The 23,719-nt window shown below is 50.4% G+C and overlaps 2 protein-coding genes across 3 annotated transcripts; one reads left to right on the plus strand and one right to left on the minus strand.

Moving 5' to 3' along the window:
• The first annotated feature begins 473 nt into the window (after positions 1-473).
• Sec14l3 (SEC14 like lipid binding 3) lies at positions 474-12,156 on the plus strand. The gene is made up of 12 exons (XM_060365556.1): positions 474-632; positions 1,483-1,558; positions 1,793-1,836; positions 1,976-2,035; positions 3,022-3,210; positions 4,005-4,100; positions 4,730-4,790; positions 6,308-6,391; positions 8,614-8,720; positions 9,048-9,187; positions 9,273-9,442; positions 10,114-12,156. The coding sequence occupies exons 1-12, from the start codon at positions 579-581 to the stop codon at positions 10,233-10,235; spliced, it is 1,203 nt and encodes a 400-aa protein (XP_060221539.1). The 5' UTR covers positions 474-578; the 3' UTR covers positions 10,236-12,156.
• A 6,712-nt stretch (positions 12,157-18,868) lies between these two features.
• On the minus strand, positions 18,869-22,736 carry Mtfp1 (mitochondrial fission process 1). Of its 2 annotated transcripts, XM_060365558.1 has the most exons (5): positions 22,598-22,736; positions 22,056-22,265; positions 21,798-21,925; positions 21,217-21,449; positions 18,869-19,597 (listed from the first exon to the last, which is right to left on the minus strand). In XM_060365558.1, exons 2-5 carry the CDS (start codon positions 22,084-22,086, stop codon positions 19,525-19,527), a joined length of 465 nt encoding a protein of 154 aa, XP_060221541.1. In that variant the 5' UTR covers positions 22,087-22,265; positions 22,598-22,736; the 3' UTR covers positions 18,869-19,524. The 2 variants fall into 2 exon arrangements, with proteins under 2 accessions (XP_060221541.1, XP_021507969.1); XM_021652294.2 differs by lacking the exon at positions 22,056-22,265 and having other exon boundaries at positions 22,598-22,735.
• Positions 22,737-23,719: the final 983 nt, after the last annotated feature.

The raw sequence follows: 23,719 nt of genomic DNA on the forward strand, positions 1-23,719 counted from the left end.
CTAGGCAAGCTCTGCCCCAAACTGTATCCCATCGCACAGCCTCTGTGTCTCTTGACTCCGAGTGTTTGGTACAATTGAAGGATGTGAGCTTCAGCCCAGCACCACACAGGGGCTAGTCAGCAAGGCCAGGCCTCAGGCTTCCATCCTGCCAGGGGCAGTGGAGGCTTCTGGGAGTTTCTTCATTAGGAGGATGAGGAGACTGAGGCATAGGGGAAGCTGTACCCCTGGGCTCATCCTCCATGGGACTCCCCGTTTCTTCAGGGCAACGGTCACTGGAAGCCAGAGAGCATGGAGAGGCTCAGAGGGAAGGCCATTTCCCTCCTTTATGGCTACGTTATCTGGCAGAGGCCCTCCTGGCATACCCTTTGGGCCTGCCATTTCCTCCAGACCTGTCCCAGAGCCAAGCATGCATGGGACCTTACTTAATCCCAGTTATGTAATGTGCCATCCAAAGAATTGGCCCGGAGGAGGTGCCTGAGCCACACCCAGGAGTGAGGGCAAAAGGCTTGAGCTGGGTCTGAGCAGCCAGATGGGCCTCTACCTCCAGTGGCCACTGTTCCTCAGTCTCCATCAACACTATGAGTGGCCGAGTCGGAGACCTGAGCCCCAAGCAGGCAGAGACCCTGGCCAAGGTGAGAGATTCCCGCCCCCTCCTGTGGCACCTCAGGGGGAAATGGCTGCGGGGTGGGGTAGAAGGGATGCCCAGGACCCTGTGTTCATCTGCTGATTCTGCATGTCCTTGACATCACCTCCAAAGGGGTCACATCCTACCCAGCCCAGTGACATCTGTCCTGACGAGGGCAGGTGTTAGGGGGAAAACTCCACTCTGGCAATCATGTGGGTGATGTGTGCCCAGCTTCACCTTACAGCTGCCTCCCACTACCTCTTCCTTCCCTGCCCCCGGTGGGAGCTGGAGGAGGCCACCCTCTGCCCTGTGATGGAGTCTTCTTCCCTGGGACTCTGAAAAGACAGCCAAATCTGTAAGAGGCAGAACCATGTTTGCTGTGCCCACAGATGAAGGGAACGAGGAGCCTTGATCATGAGCCCTGTCCTTCCTTCCTTTCTTTCAGAACCATGTTTTTGTAAAAAGATAGAAAGATGAGTGAACGCCCAAAGGAACTAGGAAAACACCCACAGTCCTGTCTACTCACCTACCCACCCATTTATCGGCTTCTCCTTCCGCTCACTCACCTGTGTCTCTGTTTTCCTGCTCACCTGCCCATCTCTCCTACACATCTCCACCCATCCACTGATCTAGCGAGCCTTCATTTTTCTTCCCCCCCCACTCAATCATCATCCCTCCATTCGGTCATTGTTCACACACTCACCATCCTTCCTTACCTACCTGTGCCCATCTCTCCTATCCATCCATTATCCCATGCTTCTACCAAGCTGGGTCAGACTGAGTGACACAGGGAAGGAGGGGTGATGAAGTCCTGAGGTCAAGGCTCGGTGTGAGAAACGTTAACGGCAATTTTTCAGTTCCGGGAAAATGTCCAGGATGTGCTGCCTGCCCTGCCGAACCCTGATGATTATTTTCTTCTTCGTTGGCTCCGAGGTGAGAGAGGAGGTGGGGGTGTTGAAGATGAGGGGACAGCAAGAGGACCCGGCTCGCCACAGTGCCATAACCATCTGTGGCTCTCAGGATCTTGTTTTACATGTTCAAGTCTAGGAAAGGGGAGAAAGAAGCAGAGTCCTCCCAACCCCCCAGAGTCCCCCATCGTTCTCTCTAGTTAGAGGCGACACAAGCCAGCCCTGTCCCACATTCACCCCCACCCCCATCTTTCCTCAGCTCGGAATTTTGACCTACAGAAATCGGAGGCCATGCTCAGAAAGGTAAAGCGCCACCCTGGGGATCTGGAGACAGTGCTCGAATGGGGTGGGGGAGGGAACTAGCAGTGATGCACAGCCTTGCTTCGTGCCCTTGTCAGGGTGCTGGAGCCCCACAGAGCCTAACCACCCCCTTTATTTCCAGTACATGGAGTTCCGGAAGACCATGGACATTGATCACATCCTTGATTGGCAGCCCCCAGAGGTGAGTCCACCCCCAAACACCCCAGGCTCGATGGGCATATCCCCCAGCAGCCTCTGGTCACTGGAGACCATGAGGGAAGGGCAGCAGAGATGTCCTTAGAAGCCCTTAGCCCTTCAGGGCCTTTTCTCGGAGAGTAATGAAAAGTTCCTGTGTCAAGAGTTCCAGCATGGTAGCAGACATCTTTAACCCCAGCCCTTGGGGAGGAAGAGGCAGGTGGATCTCTGAGTTTGAGGCCAGCCTGGTCTACAGAGTGAGTTCCAAGAGACCCTGGGCTAAACAGAGAAAACCTGTCTCCACAAACCAAAATAATTAAGAGACCCCAGCCTGGGTTCATCACAACACTTCGAGGCAGGTGTTACCATCCCTTCTGTCCAGCAAAAATCTAGCAACTCGCCCCAAGCCCCACGGCCCATGGTGGAGCTGGAGTCGGAGCTCAGTTCTGTCTGGCCTCCCAAACTTGTATCTGAGCCACTAAGGCCAGTCAGTGCCTCTGTGCTCTCATCCTAGACTTTCAAAGAGTCCTATCCAGGTGCCAAGCAAAGGCCTATCAAGGCACTGGTAAGGGTGGCGCCAACGCTGGGCCACAGCTGTGGACAGTAAGTCGTGTTTGCCAGCACTATCTTGGACAGCAAGAATAGGAACCATCCTGTGCTAGAGGAGGTGGAGCGCTGAGAAGGGCATCATTGCTCAAGGAGCCGGGAACAGCTGTGCCTCTGTTTAAACCAGAGCTGCAGCCTTGCAGAATTGGCACTCTCCATCACTACAGCAGACACAGAAGACATTGCAGGCAGGACCAGTGAGCCCCGCCTCCAGAAGCCAGGCTGGGCTGGTACTGGGTTTTTGTATTCACAGTTGTGAGCAAGGCTTCCCTTCAGTGTTCTCACTTGTTCCTCCGAAGGGTATAGAGTTGGTTCCAATAGGTCAGTTAGATCTGGGGACTCCCAGGAATTGGTGTGATGTTGTATTGTGTACCTTTCCATGCCCAGGTGATCCAGAAGTACATGCCTGGAGGCCTGTGTGGCTATGACCGTGATGGCTGCCCCGTGTGGTATGACATCATCGGACCACTGGACCCCAAAGGGCTGCTTTTCTCAGTCACCAAGCAGGACCTGCTGAAGACTAAGATGAGGGACTGTGAGCGCATCCTGCATGAGTGCGACCTGCAGACGGAGCGGGTGAGGGTCTGACTGGGAGGGGCGAGTGACCAGAGGCAGGAGAGGCTGCCGGGGCCCATGGTCCCAGGAAGGCATCTGTGGTTTCTCTACTACCATGGTCAGAGAGCTCTCCAGTCAAACAGCCCCACTGCTGATCCGCTGTGTGACCTCAGAAGGCCCCTGACCTTTCTGAGCCTGTCTCCTCACCATTGGCAGGAGAGTCTGCAAAGAATGAAGAGATGATCACAGTGAGGGAGCTCCCCAACTTAAGATGGGGTTACATGCTAATAAACCCATTCTAAGTTAAAAAATACCATCAGTATGGAGACATACTTTAAATGTCTGAGCCACTCAGAATCAGAGCTGAGCCTGGCCTGCCTCAAACATGCTCGTAGTCCTTTCATTAGCCTACAGCTGGACAACAGAAGGCAGCAGCATCCTGAATATTGCTACACCCCGGAGGTGGGGGGATCAAAATTCAACAATCAGTCTAAGGGTCTGAGTGAATGTGTGTTGCTTCACACCATCACAAAGTTAAAGGAAAAAAAAAAGCATTAAGTCCAGCTACTGTCAGTGAGAAGATGGGTGGGTGGGTGGATGGATGGATGGATGGATGACAAGTGGGTGGATGGATGGATGGATGGATGGATGGATGGGTGAATGATGGATGACTGGAGAGATGTGTTCATTCTTCTCCACTTGCTACTCTGAGGACAGGGTGGAGGGTTGGAAGCATCCTGAGGGATCATGTACTTGGGTTGCCAATTCCCAAGCCTATGCTTGAGCCTGACAATGCCTCTTGTTCGTCCTCACAGCTGGGGAGAAAGATTGAAACCATTGTGATGATATTTGACTGTGAGGGCCTAGGACTGAAGCACTTCTGGAAACCTCTGGTGGAAGTGTACCAGGAGGTGAGGAGGTCAGGGGGTAGAGCGCGCACGCGCACACACGCACACGCACACAAGCACACACGCACACACACACACACACCACTACACACACCACATACACACTTGGGTGACCAGCTTGGCCTGCTTTGACCTTACAGCTCACTTAAAGCACAAATTAATAAAAGGATTCCTTCCTAGCCCCCAACCCCAAAAGAAATCTTAATAGGACTCCTGGGAAGTCCACAGAGCAGATCCCAGGGCCTGTTCCTGCAAACACTCCCAGCCCTCTCATTCCCTCACTCTGCGCCTCGGCAACTCATCCCGTCTTCCCCTTCCTGCACCGTGCTTGAGGTTCCTCACCTCCAGAATGGGGACAGTGAGACCCGAGAGGGAGTCTGTTACGCACATGCCCAGATACTGACCATCTGACACACTGTAGTCACCACGATTATCATCTGCTGTCCTGGTGACTATGTCGTTACTATGAGCATTTGGTTCTAACAGTCAGAGATGGGAAGGTTCCCTTCAGAGATCAATGGAGGTGATGCCAAAAAGGAAAACCTTCCATTAAAACCTCCAGGCAGGAGATGGCAAAGGGCGGGGGAAGGGGAGAAGGTGTGGGATCTGAGTTGGATTTCTTGGTTCCACAGTTCTTTGGCCTCCTTGAGGAGAATTACCCAGAGACCCTGAAGTTCATGCTCATTGTGAAAGGTAATGGAGACATGACTTTCCCTGCTTGGGCTTCCACAAGCTATCATTCGCCCTCAGCGTCTTGGCGCCTTCCCTCGGCTGCTGTGAGGTCACTTGTTTGCTGAGTCCATGCAAACCACTTGTTGTCTGGCACAGAGCAGGAAATGGTAACAGCTGGCTTCATTCCAAGATGGGCAGCTCCTAACTCAGCTCCTCTAGACATGCCTTTCCTCCTCCCTCACCCACGATCACCTCTCCTTCCTTGGGCTGTCCGTGGCCCTAAGCTGCCCAGGCTGGCCTTGAACTTACTCCATAGCCCACATATGCCTTGCCATATTTGCCTATATGCCTACTCATTCTGTTTTTCTTTCTGTTCTTTTGGGGGAAGTTGTTTTGGTTTTGTTTGTTGTTTGTTAGTTGAAATGGGGTCTTATCATGTAGCTCTGGCTTTCCTAATACTCACGCTGTAGACCAGGCTGGCCTCAAACTCACAAAGATCCACTTGCCTATTCCTTCCAAGTGGTGGAACTCAAGGTATGTGCCACCATGTCCAGCTCATTCTGTTTTTCTGAGCAAGTTATCTAGTTCTTGAAGGGCTCTGATCTCCACCTGGGGTGCACATTATTGGCCTGGTACTATTCCATGTGCTATAGGTGTAAGGTTATGGGACAAACTAAATAAACAAGATTAGGCGTACGACAGATCTTTATATAAAAGAGGTTTATTAGATGGATATGGAAAGAGAGAGGGAGAGCAGGACATGATGGGGGAAAGAAAGAGAGAGGGGAGAAAGAGAGAGAAAGGAAAAGAGAAGGGTAAAGAGAGAGGGGGTACCCTGATAGAGAAAGGACCAAGAGAGCAAGAGAGCCCAAGAGTCGGGTTGTCCTTTTAAAGGGCAAGGTAACCACGCCTTCCAGATGTGGCCACCTGGGGGTGACACATGATGACATCATAAGTTGCTAGGCAACCCAGAAGCAGGTTTTGTTCCAAAATCCTAACATTAGGAAGGTAGGTAGTAGGTAGGTAGAATGGCTTGTTTGATAGTAGGTTAACTCATTGCTTGGCTAGTTGTCCAGCTGGTTGCCTAGCTGGTTATCTGAGTAGCTAAGTAGCCGGTGATAGGTTGGCGAGTTGACTGGGATGGCCGGCGGGTTGACTGGCTTTTAGCTTGGTTGACTGTCTGGCCAGCATTTTGGTGACTGAATGTTTGGGTGGTTGCCTGGCATGTTGGCTGACTGGGTGGTTGGTTCTGTGGCTGAATTTGCACGATCAGCAGATGATTTGGCTATTGGCTCTTTGGGGCTGGTAGCTGGAGAGAGCAGTTGATCAACTGTCTAGCTGGACTGATTGATTTTCTGTTTGGCTGACTTGTTAAGTTTGGCTGTCTGGGGAGTTGGCGAACTGGTAGATTATTTGTTTGTAGGCTGTCTAGCTTGTTGGCGCTTGGTCAGCTGGGCCCATCGTGACTTCTGTGTCCATTGTGGAAAGGTGGCCCTGAGGCTTGATTTCTCCCTGTTACTCTTCTCGTGTCTTTCCAGCCACCAAATTGTTCCCTGTGGGCTACAACCTCATGAAGCCATTCCTGAGTGAGGACACTCGAAGGAAGATTGTGGTGCTGGGGAGTAAGTTGTTCCAGTGGCCCTGTCCCCATGCCTCACACCTAAGCTTTAGGGTAGCATCGGTCCATCATCCCTCCAGTGCTCGCTCGGCACATCCCTTGCCACCTCAGGCTCCTTCTTCCGCTCAGAGCCAAGGCACTTTCTAAGCCCTATTCCTCAGGGATGAATGAGGAGTAAGGCCTCCACATCCCCTCCCTGCCCCCTTAAGTTTCAGTTCTGCTGCTTCTCTGTATGTGGCTCTATGTGCCTAGCTTTCCTTCTGCATTTGCAAAGTCAGTACTTCTATTGGCTGAGGAAGCTGAGGAGCAGTAGCCACGATTCAGAGAAGGGAATCTGACCCAAAGGGGGCAGAAGATGCATCCATCAGTGACTTTTGTGCTACAGGGGGAATGCTGCTTTTTTGTTTTGTTTTGTTCTTTGAGGCAGGGCATCATGTAGCTCATGCTGGCTTCCAACTAAGCAGCCAAAGAGAACCTTGAGCTCCTCACCCCCCTTCCTCCAGCTGATTACAAGAGTGCACCACCCCTAGCTATCAGTTCACAACTGAATAATGGCAAGAGAAATGTTGCCAAGCGGGGGAGGAAAAGGAGCTAGATTAGAAAGCCAGACAGTGAGCAGGGAAGGCTCAGTGAGTGAACCTTGTAAGCATTAGGGACTAAGTACCAGTCTCAGAATTCACGGTAAAACGAAAATCTGAATGTGATGGTACACAGTTCGTAATTCCAGCACAGGGGGGTGACCTCCATGCGCGCACACACGTGCACCCACACACAAGCCATCTGGACACTATAATCTGTTTTTATAAAACTGAGTGTACTGGGCCAGAATGATGGCTCAGCTGCTACCAAGGCTGATGACGAGTCGCATCCCCAGAACCCACACAGTAGAAGGAGAAAGCTGACTCCCAAAGGTTCTCCTCTAACCTCCACATGTATACTATGATATGTGAGCCTGCCACACAGAAAACAAATAAATAAGCATAGTTTTCAAAATAATACAGAAAAACAAATGTATACAAGACAAATGTAGATTTTTAGAAGGAAATACAAACAGAATAAATCCTTCTCAAAGGTATCGTTTGTATTTGCCTGTTTTCTCAATTCTGCATATTGCTATAAGTAAGAAAAATAACTTACTTTTTGTTTCTTGTTTTGTTTTTTAAGACACAGTGGCCTCAAATTCACCATCCTTCTGCCTCAGTCTCATGAGTGCTAAGACTTCCACTGTATGTCAATGCCCTGACAAGAGTTTCTTTTAAAAGTGGCAGAAGAGGGTTGTGGGTGTAGCTCAATCACCAAGCATTTGCCCTGAGTTCCATCCATGGCATGGTAAAGAGAGAGAGAGAGAGAGAGAGAGAGAGAGAGAGAGAGAGAGAGAGAATAATCTCAATAGATAGAATAAGTCTCAAGCCCAAATCAGTGAGCCTGAGCTTGGAGGAAAATCATCCCAAGCGTAATGTTCAGATCCTCTATGTGACCTGGGGATCTGGAAATGGGGGTGGGAGTCTCATGGTCCTCACTCTCTCTTTCTTCCCAACACCCCAATTCCACCAGATGACAGGTGACAACATAACCTTGTTGGGGAAGCACCAAGTCCTGGAGCAATATGGACCTGAGTTTATGCCCTCTGCTCCTCTTGGCTCCCCACAAGGCTGTCATTTGTCATTCCAGGCATTGTGATATTTCCCATTTCCCGCTGGAGGGAAGGAGTATTCCACTGCAATAAGGTCAATTAAAGTTAGCCACAAGGCTAGGACCACAGCAATCCCCAGGACCCACAACCCCTAGAGATTCACATATGAAAAACAGTAATGCCATTGTACCTCATAGTCGTGGTGATGAAAGAAGCAGATGTCCCTCTAGACAGAGCTGCTCCCGCCACAAGGTCTGACTTGCTGATTGAATAATCTCAACAAAGTCCTGAACTCGCAGGGCTTTAAAGTCCCCTTGAAACAGTGAAGCAGCTCTTAGCTTTATTACTCATGACTAGGAAACCTTCAAGATTGTTCAAACCCATCAGCCAAGGGCAAGAATGTTTCCATAGCAACTGGATGCTAGGAAAACCGTCTCCTACAGCCTGAGGTCTAGGAGACCTGGAAGTTATCCTTGGCAGCCTAACTCCCACAGGGCTTGGAGACACAAGTTCAAGGTGTCTTCCTGGTGGGTGTGGGGGATGTTTGGTCCCTTTCATGTGTGATAACCACCATTTGATCTTCCTACTCCCAGAAAGCTGGAAGGAGGGTTTGCTGAAACTCATCAGTCCTGAGGAACTGCCTGCCCATTTTGGGGGGACTCTGACTGACCCAGATGGGAACCCCAAATGTTTAACCAAGGTACACAGAGCCTGGGCCAGGAAGTGGTCAGAAGAGTGGAGCTGAGTTCCTTTCCCACCCACCCATTCATTCCACAAACATCTCCTTGGTATAGAGACCAGGTATTGGGGTGGGTGGGTCCAGCTTATTAGGACTTATGGGAGCTCCTGGGATGTGCAGCCAAAGATGAAACAGGGGAGTTTTGTTTTGGAAATAAGCTAGAAGAAGCTTCCAGAGGAAGCGCTAGCCAGCCAGAGCCAGAAAAGAATTTGGGGGAGGGGGCAAGAATCTCTCCAAAGGTGATATAAGTGTCTCTGGCAAGAGAAATGACACCAGAATCTATTCTAGATCAACTATGGTGGAGAGATCCCCAAGTCCATGTATGTGCGGGACCAGGTGAAGACTCAGTATGAGCACTCAGTGCAGATTAGCCGTGGCTCCTCACACCAGGTGGAATATGAGATCCTGTTTCCAGGCTGTGTCCTCAGGTAGGCCTAGACCATCACTCCTCCCCGGCTAGGCTCTGACCCCTCAGGGACTCATCAGACTGAGCGGCAACCTGCCCTTTCACAGGTGGCAGTTCTCATCTGACGGTGCAGACATTGGCTTTGGAGTTTTCCTCAAGACCAAGATGGGGGAGAGGCAGAAAGCAGGGGACATGACCGAGGTGGTAGCCAGCCAGCGCTACAACGCCCACATGGTCCCTGAGGATGGGAGCCTCACCTGCTCAGAGGCTGGCGTCTGTAAGTCCATCCCAGCTGCCCACTGGCTCTGAAGGCAGGAGCCACCTCCCACATGCTTTAAAGGATAAATGGACCCCCTACCCCAAACGAATAATTCAGGATAGATCCTTCACAGCTAGTGTGAGCCAATAGTAAGAGACACTGGGCCCTGAGTGATTGAGGGTGCTTGGGACACAGGACAATAGGGCAGGTGGCACTTTCCCCCTGAGGCCGTGGGAAGTAAGACATCCTACACATAGCCTCAAAGCTGAAAGACATGCTATCCCCACCCATATAGGCCTCATGCAGCTGCATAAGTGCAAAACTCTGCCCAGTCTGGGAAGGGCTGTTGGTTGGGTCACCAACACTGTTGGTCTGAGGATTAAAACCATTACTTCAGGCTTTGCCCAAGCCCCGCTTGTCCAAGAGGGTTAGAAAGCCTCTGTTGCTCTCAGTTCAGGTCTCATCATATGAGCATTCATGGGCAAAGACAATGAAATGTGATTAACGCCCATTGTTCTACTGTCTTTTGATGCAACTGAAGCCAGGCTTGGCTGGTTGCCAAGAGAAGGTAATATCTGTTCACAGGCTCTGCTGACAGGCCCCACGGGGAGGGGAAAGCCACCATGGGGGGGGTGCACCAGCTTGGCAGGCAGACCCAGTGGGAACTCAACTTTCCTTTTGTCTCCTAGATGTCCTGCGCTTTGACAACACCTATAGCTTCGTCCATGCCAAGAAGGTCAGCTTCACGGTTGAGGTGCTTCTCCCAGACGAGGGCATGCAGAAATATGACGAGGAGCTCACCCCTGTCTAGGTGGATCCCCCACTTCTCAGAGACCCCCAACCCTGTTTCCTCTCCACTCTCCTTTTATTCCGAAAATTGATCATTAGCCCCGCCTACTCTGTGACACCAGTGAGCAGAGAAAGAGATTGCCCAGAGAAGATTTAGCTGCTGTAATCAAAATTCAAAAGTATGAAAGCTTGGAGGGTAGAATGTTTGCAAAAGAGAAAGAAGCAAGAGGGAAGACAAGATGATGGGTGTCAAGAATGGGGAAAGAACTGGACCTCATCAATAGAGGTTTGCACTTGAGACCCTCCCTGTGAGCTGTGAGCAGCTTGAGCTGGAGATTATCAAAGTCCTTTCTGTTTCCACTCACTCTATAGTAGAAGCTCAGTGTATTGCTGTAGAGTACCAGAAGGCAAGGACCACATGGCTCACAGCAGTGAGACAGACCAGACAGCAGATTTCAGCACCCCGGACAGAGCCGCACTTGGCCGAGGCCCAGGCCTTCCCAACAGTGCTTTCCTGGTGGGAGTCTCAGACACAAAAGCTCCCGGCCTCTCTGGTAGGAGGTGCCCACTCTGACTTTGCCTGACCCAGGGGCAAGGGTCCCAGTCATTATTCCCATAACCACCTCCTTCCTTCTGAGCTCATAGCTCATACCTTAAGCAATTAAAAGACTTTTCTCCAAAGCAAAGGAAGTCATACCCTACTCTTGCTGCTGCTGGGCAAAACAACAATAACAGCCCTAACAATAACTGCTGCTTTTTAGTGAGGATTGTCACTGTTCAAAACGCTTTACAGGTTAGGCACATGGCATCTTCACGTCACCCCAATATACCTTACCAGAGACACTTTCTGGATGGAGAAACGGAGCTCGGAGAGGCTGGAGTTGCTACTCAATGTCATACGGTCTCAGACGGCAGATCTAGGACCTGAAGCTTTTGTTCTTTACTTAGTCAGGAGGCATTGTTCCATGATTGCTCATGATGCCCCTTCCTAAGACCCTGCTCTGGCAAGGAGATAAGGAATGTTTTGATGTCCTGCCTCTTTCGGTAGAGTGAGCTGGATATCCCCACTCCTCTAGTGGGGATACCCCTTTTATAGATGGAAAAGCTAATCCCCCGAGTTGGGCAGTCCAGGTGATGGAGAGCCACAGTGCTTACGGAGATTGTTTAAGCAGCCTCACGGAGGGCTGGAAAGGGCCTGTACTCCCATGCCCAGTCCTCTGCTCACACAGATGTAAGGGGTGACCACATGATGGTCACCACACCCCCTGGGGAACTGGACAAGATCAGGGTTCCAGCTTCTTTCTCACAGACCCTGGCTTGAGCCCTGGCCCCTGACACAACTCTTGCCAAGAGATGATGAATACTCCAGAGACTGAGGATGGGCAGAACTCCTGGGCTCTGCTGGTGCCATGAAATGCACCATGGGAAGGAGCTGAGAACTGAGTGTGAAGTCTGACTGCCGTTCACCATGCTAACATTATTCTGTGGAGAGCAGAGTCATGAACACACTTCAGGGCACAGATTTGTTTGTTTGTTTGAGACAGGCTTTGTCTGTGTAGCCCTGGCTGTCCTGGACTTACTTTGTAGACCAGGCTGGCCTCGAACTCAGAGATCTACCTGTCTCTACCTCCTGAGTGCTGGGATTAAAGGTGTGTGCCACCACCAACTGGCTAAGGGCACACTCTTATGCCCATAAGGACTGTCTTAGGATTTCTATTGCTATGATGAAACACCATGGCCAAAAGCAGCTTGGGAAGGGAAGTGTTTATTTCCCTCTCAGTTCCTCGGCTGCAGAGGCTGGGGGGTAGGAGGGTGCTGCTTGACTGGCTTGCTCCTCATGGCTGGCTGAACCTGCTTACTTACAGAGCCCAGGACCACCAGCCCAGGGATGACCCCGCTCTCAATGGACTGGGCCCTCCCCCACTGATCACTAATTAAGAAAATGCCTTGCAGCCAGATCTTGTGAGGGCATTTTCTCAACTGAGGCCCCCTCCTTTCTAACTCATGTCAAGTTGACATAAAACTAGCCACGACAGGAACTGAGCTTTCAACAGCACTGGCCTTGTTTTCCTCAGCCTGTGGGTGGTAAAAATGGACCAGAGCTAAGGTACCCACTTTGCTTTATGACCTTCAGGTTCCTGTAGTGACTTTGCAAAAGGGCATGACTGCCCCCTTCTTCCTGAGCAGCCGGGTGAGGGAAAAGTAACTGGAATCACAAAAGAGGACAGGAAAGATAAGAAAGAAAGCTGTCGGAGTTTGAAAGACTAAAGGAGTGATATTGGATAGCACTTAAAATTCACTATCTAACATTAAAGTTTACCTGAACATCTCATATTTTTTCAAAAGTATTGACTTGTTCCTTGGTAATTTTCACACGTGAGGACAATGTGTTTAGGTCACATTAGCTCCTCCTTCTCCAACTCCTCCCAGAATTCCCCTGCATACACATCTTCTCAACTTCATGTCTTCTTCTTTTTTTTTTTTTTTTCTAACCTACTCAGTCCAATGAGTGTTGCTCATATGCTTATTACTTATAGGGCTCCAGTCAGTGTAGTCTGGTGCTCTCTCATTCCTAGAGTCATTGTCCTCAGGAACAAGGGAGCAGAATGGACAAACTGGGGGTGGCCCACAAGTACATCAGAATGATCTCCTGGAACCACTTCAGTGAGATAGCTCAGTTTTATTCAGGATAAACAAAGGCTATATAGTCCTTGGGGAGTGGGCAGGAAGGAGGGTTCCTAGGATAGATGTACATCCTTGGATGGGGCTAGGAGTGCCAGAGACACTTTATTTGCATTTGGCAGCATGGTCCTATCATATGAACGGGAAAACAGTACCTAATTGTCCTATAGGTGAAGGAAGGGGGAAGTGCTAGAAAGAAACTGTGCCAAAGGTCATAAGCCAGATGTGGTTAGAGGTATCTGTGCTTAAAGACACTCTCCGGATGAGGTCAGGCAGAGAGTAGGAGGCCCTGCTGGGGAGAGGGAGTCCTCCAGCTAGAGCCGAGTCCAGAAAGGCTCTCTGGCCCTGGAGGTCTGCAACCTCACAGCCTCCTCCAACACTGTAGCCCAGGCAACCTGCAATGGCTTACACTGTCCATGTAAGAAGATAAACCCTTTCTTCCAGAGGACTTCACCTGCCAACAGCTCTTCAGCTCAGTGGCAGGCCTCGAGAGCCCCACCCTTTACATACTGGAGTACGGACTATTTTGATCTGTGCTGGCAAGCACAGCTGCTGTGAATTTATGAGCATGTGGGGCCCCATCATACCCAGAAGACATCATTTCACAGCAGTCTTTCCCAGCCTCTGGCTCTCACACGCTTCCTTCTGTGCCTTGCCGTGGTGGGAATGACACAAATGTCCCATTTAGGGCTGAGTACTCCAGAGTCACTTATTCTCTGCACTTGGATCAATTATGAGTCTTGTTTTAACCACCACATGCTGTGTAAATTAGTTTCTCTAACAGTGGTGAGAGTTGCTTATAGGTATTGGGTTAAAAATTTAGAAGGCATTGTGATGCTATATTCCTTTAGCAAAATAATAGCAGCTGGTTCTACGCTCTTCCAGGCACAGGCTCTTGGTCAGGTCTACAGGGCCAGGCATGAGTTGCCTCCTGCAGAATAGATTAATTCCAATTGGAATGCTATTGGCTACCTCAATAAGATTTAAGCCATTACTGCCTCAGTTGGTATATCTTTCTAGGCTTGTCATTAATGGTAGCTTCCGTCTTTCACATCTGGATAAGATCCTTGATGGCTTTTTTTTATGCCATCAGCCTGCATAGCACTTCCTTGCACTGTGAGGCCTAACCATCAGGGAGAATGTTTTCAGGTCAATACCAATTTGATTTCTCCATGTTCTGTGATCAAAGCGTGTGGTGTCTGCAGCAGTGGGGTCTTACCTATTCTAGCATGGTCTGGGTAACCAAGAGTGATGGCAAGAGTCCTATTGTTTGGGAGATCTATGGACCCCACACCAACACCATGACAGAAGGTATCAAACATATGGCACTGGCTTTTTGCCTGTGGCTTCTGGGAGGGACATTCTGTGTAAGGTAAGGCTAATGAAACCTTTTAAACACACATTTTAAAAGAAAGTTTGTAAAACAGTAGTTTTCGTATAGCTTTTTCTTCTCTCTCTTTTTTTCTTCATATTGCTTTTTCAAACATCCCCCTTCCTTCAGCATTCTGAATTTTATCTGGAAAGCCTATAATGAAGAATAAGGTAGAGGGAGAGGGCTGAAGAGATGGTTCAGAGACCAAGAGTACTTCCTGATTTTCCAGAGAACTTAGCCCTGGGAACCAAGACTCCAGGAGGTTAGGTGATTCATCCAAAGCCACACAGCCTATGGACTGTCCTTCTTCTGTCCCTCCTCTGGCTGCTCCAGGTTCAGCCTTTTTCAGCCTGAGATTCCTAGAGAAATTCTGATTCCATCAGAACCATTGTTTTAATGGCCTGACAGCCAGAGGAAGGGTACAGTGTCTCTCTAGAGCAGTGGTTCTTCATGTTGAGAAGAACCATTTTAATACAGTTCCTCATGTTGTGGTGACCCCCAACCATGAAAGTATAAAACCATAAAATTGCTACTTTGTAACTATAATTTTGCTGCCTTAATGAATCATAATATAAATATGATATGCAGGATGATCTTAGGTGACCCCTGTGAAAGGGTCACTCAACACCCAAAGGGGTCATGACCTACAGGCTGAGAACCACTGCTTTAGAACGTCTCCATTCCTGCCATCAGATCGCGTGGCAAAGCTTTGGGCTTGTCACCAGTATGGCATTTTCTGGAAACATATGATGTTTTTATTTGATTGTTATGGGTTGAGACAGGATCTCTCTACATAGCCCTGGCGGTCCTAGAACTCACTATGTAGACCAGGTTGGCCTTGAACTCCTGAAGACATTTACAGTTGGTGTGGCACTGTTACATTGCTGCACAGCTGACTTCCTGTTCTTGGGGTACTTGCACTCTCTCCTAGTCTCAGTGTGAAGCATAGGCTGGTCTGGAACAGACCATTCTCCTGCCTCAGTCTCCTGGGGACGGAGATCACGGAGATCACAGACCTACAGCAGTTCATGACAGGCGTTCACAACACATCATGTAGTACAGTCCTCTGTGGGCATCATTGACCTCTCAGCCACGAGAGCTCCGCAGAGCGAGACGATTCCGCGCAGGGGAGAGGGAGGCCTCTCGGCTGAGCACTGGAAGACCGAGGAAGAAAGCAGTGCGGTAGAAGGATAGAAGGGCATTCCTGGTGGGCGGAGCGGGATGTGGGGCACACCCAGAGCATGGTGGGAGCTGGGAGCAGCAATGGTGTAGACACACGGTGTGGCATGGTGAGAGATAAGACCAGGGATGGTGGCTCTGTGGGTCCATCAAGGGTCATGGAAAGTGCCCAGCAAAGGAGGAACTTGGGAAGATTCAGTCCTACACGATCTGGTCAGAAGAATGTCCCTTTAAGCACTGAGCAGAAAAGAACTTCCTACACATTGAGTGTATGCTCTCTCTCTCTCTCTTTCTCTCTCTCTCTCTCTCTCACACACACACACACACACATGCATTTCCTCCAAATAAACTATTTCATTAGGGGACGGAGGAGGACACGGTCTTGCTATGTAGCCCAGGTTGGACCTCAAGCTCACATTCCTTCTCCCTCAGCCTTTCACGTAGTGGGGCCATAGGTCTGAACTACCATGCCCAGCTGTATAAAGGCTTAGGGGTGGGATCCCTCACTGCTGTGATCGGCCAAGTTTATACCTGGGCCTAACCATCAGGTGGGACAGTTCAATTTCTCTTAGAGTGCACATCTTTCGGTACAGCAGTAAAAGCCAGTGATGGTAGGACCACCACCCAGACGAATGTTCTTCCAGCCACTTCTCCTGAAATCTCTTTAGTTGTTTCAGATAATTAAGAATTGCACACAGAGAGAACCAAGACTCGGAGCATTAAATAACTTGTCCAAAGGGCCTGTGTAGTCAGTTCTGCCCTGACTGAAAAGCTCCCTGGGCAGGAGTAAGTGGTGGCATGTGGGTGGCTTCGTGAGCTTGGGCCTGCAATTTCAACTCTAGGAAACAGGGACCTAAAATATTCATCTAACGATGAGGTTCCAAAGATTAGATGGGCCACATCAGCAGGTCCTGGTGGTGTGCATGCAGTCCGCTCACTTAGACATGAAGTTCAAAGGTCTGAAGCCAGTCTGGGATAAAAAAAATAAATCCTGGTTCATCCTGGACAACATGGCAGAATCCTATCAAGGGCCTTACCATGCTGGGGCTCCAGGGCAGTTCACTAAGAGACATTTATCAATGACAACGGCACACTGGGACATGCTGCCCCCTGGTGGCTAGCTTGAGTGTTTCCCTAACATGAGCCAGGGCTTGCCCGGGTATCCAACCGCTGGAATGTTCTAAGACAAAAGCCATAAGGCCTGGGGGCTGACTGGCTGTCCCTACTCACTGTAGCCTCCTGCCCAACGCTCTCTCCAGAAGATGCCTTGCTGGCCTGCTTTGGGGTGGATCTTACCCTCTTCTGCTGGACCAATTCCTTTGGAAGGGGAGCCTCCTGGGTATATTCCATGTGTGCCTCAAGTAGCCTAACGGGGCTCCCCTGAGTCAAATGAGTCCTGCCATGAGGCGCATTTAAGGTTTGTGTGGAGAAAGAATAGCCACCATGCTCTTACCAGCTCCTGGAATAGGGAACAGCGCCTCCTGGACTTTCAGGCCACTCCCCAGGGCATCTTCGGCAGCAAGCACCTCAAAAGTGCCGAGAGGTGGGAGCAAGGAAGGGCGAGAAGTATCTAGGTTGGGGAGGACTAGGGAGAGGGCTTCATCTATACAGCCACATTCTGCATGCTGGGTGCAGGCCTTCCTGTCTTCAGTCACCTGTGTTCCTGTTTACAGCTCCTCAAGCATGTTCTGTAAGCAAACCGAAGGAGCTCATTGGCTCCCCAGGTGACCGTAATGGAAGTTTGGGTTTCTTTGTGAACTCAGTTGTTAGGTAAATATGTTTTAATCCTGAGTGTGGGATTTTGGTTGGGCTTTAGTTTGTCCACAGCTGTTGTCTTATAAGTGTGCCCTTTACCAGTCGGTAACGGCCTGCCTCATGAAGCATGGAGAGGAACGCGGTCTAGGGCTCCGAGGATATAAATAAGAGAGCCGAGAAAGAGACAGTGTGGCACGTGGTGTGGAGCAGTTTGAAGAGACCACACACGGATGGTGTGGCAGCTTGGAGCAGACAGAAACGCTTTGAGGCACAGCGGCATGGAGGAGACTGCTGGGCTGTGTTTGCTGTTGATGGAGATTGGTATAGCCCTATAAGAACCCAGTGACCCCAAACAGCCAGGAGAGGTAAAGGGGTCTGCACCCCCTCTCCCCACTAACCTTCTCTCTCCTACTTAGGGTTGGGGGGTTGAAAGGGAGGCAAAGGCTTTAAGGAACCTCAAACAACAGAGTTTTAAAATGAGCGCTACAGTGAAGTTGTGCAGAAACAAACTTTGGTTTGTCCTGGGATGCATTCGGGTGGGTTGATGTTGCCTAGTGCTCCCCCCCCCCGAGGGCGTTCAGGACATACTTATTGTGGTTAGTCCCTTCCTGTTTCTAATTTATAAACTTAAATCTGATCACAGACATGTACTAGATAGGCCACACACAGCATAGAGGGTGTGGTGGCATCTCTGGTGTGAGGCATCCTTGAAAGACTCGGCTTCTGACTGTCATCATAGAGCATGATGTTGTTCCCAGCTGGGTTCAAAGGCTTTGCTTGGCTTTAAAGATGACATGATGGTTGCAATTTCACCATAGAATTGAACACCTTTTTCTAACCTAAAGAAGCCGGTGTTTCAACATTGACCGGCAACAGACTGCTCTGGCATGACTCTCCTTTCCAGTCCTAAATTATAAGGATCAGAGACGGCAAGCAACGTAGCAGAGGCCTCACAGCATAAAGTTACAAGACTCAAACATGCTCTGCTCTTTCATCCATTCTCTTTAAGTTTTCATTTCATTTTTTTTTATAACCAAATAAAATCCCATCATGTGCTATATTCTCATTATCCATTCATCTGTTGGTGGGCTGGTTCCATTTCCTAGCTATTGTGGGCAGAGATGCAATGAACACGGGGAGGCCAGCGCCTCTATGTGAGTCTATAGAGTTCTCTGGGTGTAAGCCCAGGAGCTGTATATGATCAATTTCTTCTATGAGCTTTCATACTGACTTCCATAATGGCTGCACTAGTTTGCATTTCACCAGCAGTGAAACAAGGATAAGGATTCCTCTTCTTCCATATCTTCTCCAAGATTTCCCAACCATTCCTCTCAAGGTCTAGAATCCAGTCCAGACTCCCTGCTGTAGCTCCTGAGGTTCCCCATCACCTGGATGATACCACCCCACCAATAACCCAAAACAACCGCCCATTTCCCCCAACCTAAACCTTCCTTTCAGATTTTTCTTTTCCTTGGATCTGATCCTCCTCTTAAATAGGCTTGGGAACATCCTTCCCTTGTTCTCTCCACACCCCTTCCTGCAGAGCCAGGAAAGCAGCCCACTTCTCCCTCAGTTTACCTGCTCCAGGCAAACCACCACTGGTTTGGCTATATCCGCTCCCCCCCGTGTGTCCCCCCCCCACTTATTCCCATGAAGAAAATCACACGACACTTTTGAAGGGTTTATTGGCCTAGCATTTTGGTTTGTGATTGTCTTGCCTCCCAACCAGACCCTAGCAGTTCCTGTGGCAGGGATGGGCTGGCCAGAGACTCAGTCCTGAGTATTGTGATCTTAGGAGTGTTCCTTGCCCTCTCTGGGCCTTAATATCCTTCTCCTCCATGGGAGGATATAACTTTTCCATCAGAAGATAGACCCAGAGGCTGACAGGTACTTGAGTGCTAAGAGCACTGGCTGCTCTTGCAGAGGAACCAGATTCAGTTCTCAGCACCACATGGCGGCTCACGACTATCCCTAACTCCAGTTTCAGGGGGTCTAACCACCTCTTTTAACCTCCAAGGGTGGTGTGCACACATTCATACATACAGGTAAAACACTTACACACATAAAATAAATACTTAAAAAAAAAAAAGATTTCAAAAGACAGGCCCAGCCAGTGTCCTTTCCCACTCAGTACCACGGCCACTGATGCAGACAGGTCGGGTCCCTCCTCTGGCACTCTCTGTAGCCACCACTCCTCAAGGCCTTGGCTTCTAAGCTTCTATCAGTTTGAACTCACAGATGCCAGTGCTGTGGACCCCAAACAGCCATGCATCCACATCCTTTGATGTGAGTGGGTCAAACACGGGCAAGGCACAGGACAGGGTCAAGAGGAGCTGGGCTTCCCCACCGATGGGTACAGCTTGCGCAGACTGGAGTCCAGGAGGAAGTCTACCGACCTACAGGGAGAAAAGACCTGGTGAGCAGATAGCCAAGGGTGAGGAGATGCAAGAAACACACTGGATGAGGGGGAGGGACTCCTGGATACAGGGTCCCAAAAGCAACTACGTGGGGCCCCATTTTATCATTCTCCTCCCACTTGGGCTATTTAGGAAAGTCAAACCTAACCCCTGAGAATAACAGCCATCTTCCTTCTCTTTCTACAGTTGAGGAAACTGAGGCACAGTGGTTAAAGGGCTCACTGTGAGGCTCAGTGTAGGTCATGCTCCCAAACACACACTAGGGCCCCTTCCTCACACTCTGTGTTGGTCTACTTAGGTTGATACCTATCTACCTCTAGTTCTTTGTTTTAGATTTTTAAAAATAATTTATTTCTGTATTTGGGCAGTGCTGGCTCACACCTTTAATCCCAGCATTTGGGAGGAAGAGGTAGGCAGATCTCTGAGTTTGAGGCCAGCCTGATGTACAGAGTGAGTTTCAGGACAGCCAGAGCTATACAGAGAAACCTATTTTGGAAAAAAAAATCTGTATTTTTTCATGTACATGAGTGCTCTATTTGTATATACACCTGCATGGAAGAAGAAGGCATCAGATCCCATTATAGTAATAAGCCACCACCATGGTTGCTGGGAACTGAACTCAGGGCTTCTGGAAGAGAAGCCAGTGCTCTTAACCTCTGAGCCATCTCTCCGGCCTGGTCCTACCTCTAGTTCTAAGAGCAAGCACATGACACAGAACTGCCCAATCAGAAGGACAATGGCTCAGACATGGGCACCTTGTCTGAATGAACCAATGAAAGTCTTCCTTGGGCCAGGCACAGTGGCTCACGCCTATAATCCTAGCACTCTGGGACACAGAGGCAGGTGGATCCCTGTGAGTTTGAGGCCAGCCTGGTCTACAGAGTGAGTTCCAGGACAGCCAAGGCTACACAGAGAAACCCTGTCTCAAAAAACAAGATAAAACAAAACAAAACAAAAGACGTTAGGAGGGTCAGGACACTGTGAGTCTCTGGGGGGCGGGGAGATATGGCAGGAGACTGAATGAAACCAAGGAGAGCTGAGTGGGATGGAGAGAAAAGCTGAAGGATGGGGAGGACTGTGACAGCAGCACTTGAATGCCTCAACCCAGCCATGCCTGAAAACATCCTCCCAAGACTTTGTTTGTTTTTTGAGACAGGAATTCTCTGTGTAGCTCTGACTGTCCTGGAACTCACCCTGTAGACCAGGCTGGCCTCAAACTCATAGATATGCCTGCCTCTGCCTCCCGAGTGCTGGGATTAAAGGTGTGTGCTACCACCTCCCAGCTTCTCTCCCAAGACTTTATTTTTTTATTTACCTAGCAAACTGAGTTTGATACGTCACTATCACCTCCCTCAAATCCACTACTCAGGGGCACCTGCTCCTGGCTGCCTCTGCTATTTCACAACACTAGTCTTTCCTTCTGGGAACTTACTTGTCCTTTGCCCAGGACTCTCAGGGCACTCTACTTCCTCTTCTGCCAAAGTATCTGCCGTATCATATGACAAGAGCACAGATGCCCTCTCTATGTCAGCCCACAGCTCTCCCAGCCTAACTCTACCTGCAGAATGACTAGTCCTTGAGGCCAGAAAGGCACCCACCTGTCAATGGGATGGACGATGAAGGGGATGGCCAGCAGCCCAAGTGTGGTGGTGGTCCATTTGCGGAAAGTCAGGGGCCAGCGGGTCATTGTACCCAGGAGATACAGAGAGGCGGCGCACAGGCGGTTGATGGTGAAGCCTGGGATGGCTACGGAGGCCAGAGACTGCCACACAAAGGTGTCGACCACAGCCAGGGTCACTCTGGTGCTTCGGCCTGCTTCAGGACCCGGCGCCTGGTAGGTACAGAGGTATTTGACCCAGCTGGGGCAGAGGCAGACCAGGCATGGGGGCGGATAAGGGAGGAGGAAAAAGCAATAGGAGGTAGCAGGGCAGAAGGAAGATGGGAGGGGGACTCCTGGCTGTAAGACATTCAGGGTTGGGGGTGACTTGCCCACACCCAGGAAGGGTACCAACTGTCACCTCCAACCCACGTGGGTTGGTCAGATGGTTGATCCTACCGAAAGGATTCGCTCACAGACTTCACTTAAGACGCTAATGCGGATAGGACCGCCCCACACGCGAGGCCACACACTGACCCACACCAGGATGGAGGTGGAAGGGTTAACTAACACAACACTCACCTCTCCTGCCTTCTTGCCTTTGTCTATGGCATCGGCCAGCACGTAGGAGCTGGACACGCCATAGCTCAACCACACCACAGCGGGAGGCACCAGGGAGCGGAAAGCCTCCCCGACTTCATTGGCATAGCCTGGAGGGAAAAGGCATTTAATTCTCCGGCCCACGGGCTGTTCCACGAGGGGGCGCTACACAGAGAGCTGCTTCTAAACCTAACCCGCTAACCTACGGAGGGGCGGGTGGCCTCAGCCAAGGGACTTTACCTTTCGGACTGACGCCAACAAAGAAGTTCATGGCTGACTGATCAAAGTTCCTGGCCGCGGTTCTGGGGATCTGCACCAGTTAGGCGACCGGAAGCCAGGGAATGACTGAGCGTGGGTACCACCGACACTGACCAAGTGCCAGGCCTTTCAGGGCCTTGCCACAGCCGGCTCTTACCATCAGCACCCGACAAGAGTGCCTCGTGTTCAGCCCTTTTTGCAGAAGAGGAAACTGAGGCTTAGGAAGAGCCAGGAAATGGCAGGCTGAGCTAGGGGTCCAGACCCTCTGACCCCCAAGGCTAGTGCGCAGCATGGCAGAGGGCAACCTACGCACTCGGTTGGTGCCTTCAGCAGAGCCCCACGGACAGAGCTGAGGCCAGTGTTGTGTGACCTTGGAGAAGTCCTTAGCCGCCTCCTGAGCCCAATCTCCAGCCCAAACTGTACGAGAAGTAAGCCCTTTCCTTCAGACTCCAGGTCGGCATCCCACGACTACTGTTTTCCCAGAGTGGTGGGGTCGCCGGGTCCGTCGTCACTCCCACACTCACCGAGGTAGCGCACGCACGAGTCCCTGTAAAGGTCGCGCTCGGCGCCCTGCTGCTGCGGCTCCGGCATGACTCCCCCTGCACTGTCGAGTCACCGCAAGGCAGAGCCTCACCGCCACCTCCGTCTCCACTCAGCTAACACCAGGGACCGGCCCGCCAAAGTCCGAGGCTGAAGGACGGGTCTGGCTAGCGCCGCTGCAGGGAGTGTCTGAAAAGTGCCCTGTACACCTAAGCCCCTCTCCTTCGCAGAGTCGTTAATGCACAACTGTCCCCGGCTTGATTAGTTTTTGTAGCTAAACAGGTCAGGGGTCCAGTCTGGAGGATGGGATCTTCTTAGGTGTGGACTTCTGGGAAAGGTGTATTTTCTGAACCATGGTTCGTGTGTAAAGGAGAGGCACGCCAGCCTCCACTACCTAGACGGTCACAAGGGACTAGTTATAGCAATCATCATGTGTTCCGTTGATTCAGGTTTGCTTCCTTAAGCTCTTGCACTAGCATTGGGTCGGATTTTACCGTGGGGAAATGAGCGAATAAAACAGAGGACGCTGGGGGACTTCGTTATTACAAGGCGAACCCTGTCCCTCCAGAGAAAAGCCGTGTGAATCCTCTGGGAGATCGGAGAGGCGATGTTAAAGGTCGCTGGAGACAAATCCTGCTTGGGCCACCACCTCCTCCTAGTGCTCACCGCTGTAAATGCATGGGGCTGGAGAGATGACTTAGTGGTTGAGGGCGCTTGCACCTATCCCAGAGGACCCTTGCACCTACACAGCACCTACACAGGTGTCTCACAGGCAGCTCCACCTCCAGGGCATCTGACACTTCTGGCCTCCACAGGCACCCCCACAGACATGCTGTACCCTCAGAGAGAGAGGCACAAACATACACGTGAATGCAAAGAAAATCTGTCTTAAATCTTTTCAAAAGCCGGGCACGCTTTTAATCCCAAAATTTAGGAGGCGGAAACAGGAAACTCATGTGTGTTCGAGGGCAGCTACACAGGGAGTTCCAGGCCTGGCTGGAGCTACATAGTAACAAATAAATAAATAAATAAAACAGACTTTGCTGGTTAAGAACAGGGGTTTTGCACAGCTCTTTTAGCTTTTCGTAAATTAATGACCAAAGATC

Source organism: Meriones unguiculatus, chromosome 12, assembly GCF_030254825.1.
Source record: "Meriones unguiculatus strain TT.TT164.6M chromosome 12, Bangor_MerUng_6.1, whole genome shotgun sequence".
NCBI classification, from domain to species: domain Eukaryota; kingdom Metazoa; phylum Chordata; class Mammalia; order Rodentia; family Muridae; genus Meriones; species Meriones unguiculatus.

Excerpts from the sequence above, each read along its gene's own strand:
- Sec14l3 (XM_060365556.1), top strand. The coding sequence starts at position 579 with ATGAGTGGCCGAGTCGGAGACCTGAGCCCCAAGCAGGCAGAGACCCTG. Across the intron at positions 3,211-4,004 it reads GCGACCTGCAGACGGAGCGG|CTGGGGAGAAAGATTGAAAC; the intron begins GTGAGGGTCTGA and ends TCGTCCTCACAG. Across the intron at positions 4,791-6,307 it reads GTTCATGCTCATTGTGAAAG|CCACCAAATTGTTCCCTGTG; the intron begins GTAATGGAGACA and ends GTGTCTTTCCAG.
- Mtfp1 (XM_021652294.2), bottom strand. The coding sequence starts at position 22,664 with ATGCCGGAGCCGCAGCAGCAGGGCGCCGAGCGCGACCTTTACAGGGAC. Across the intron at positions 21,450-21,797 it reads AAGGCAAGAAGGCAGGAGAG|GCGCCGGGTCCTGAAGCAGG; the intron begins GTGAGTGTTGTG and ends TGTACCTACCAG. Across the intron at positions 19,598-21,216 it reads ATCGTCCATCCCATTGACAG|GTCGGTAGACTTCCTCCTGG; the intron begins GTGGGTGCCTTT and ends TTCTCCCTGTAG.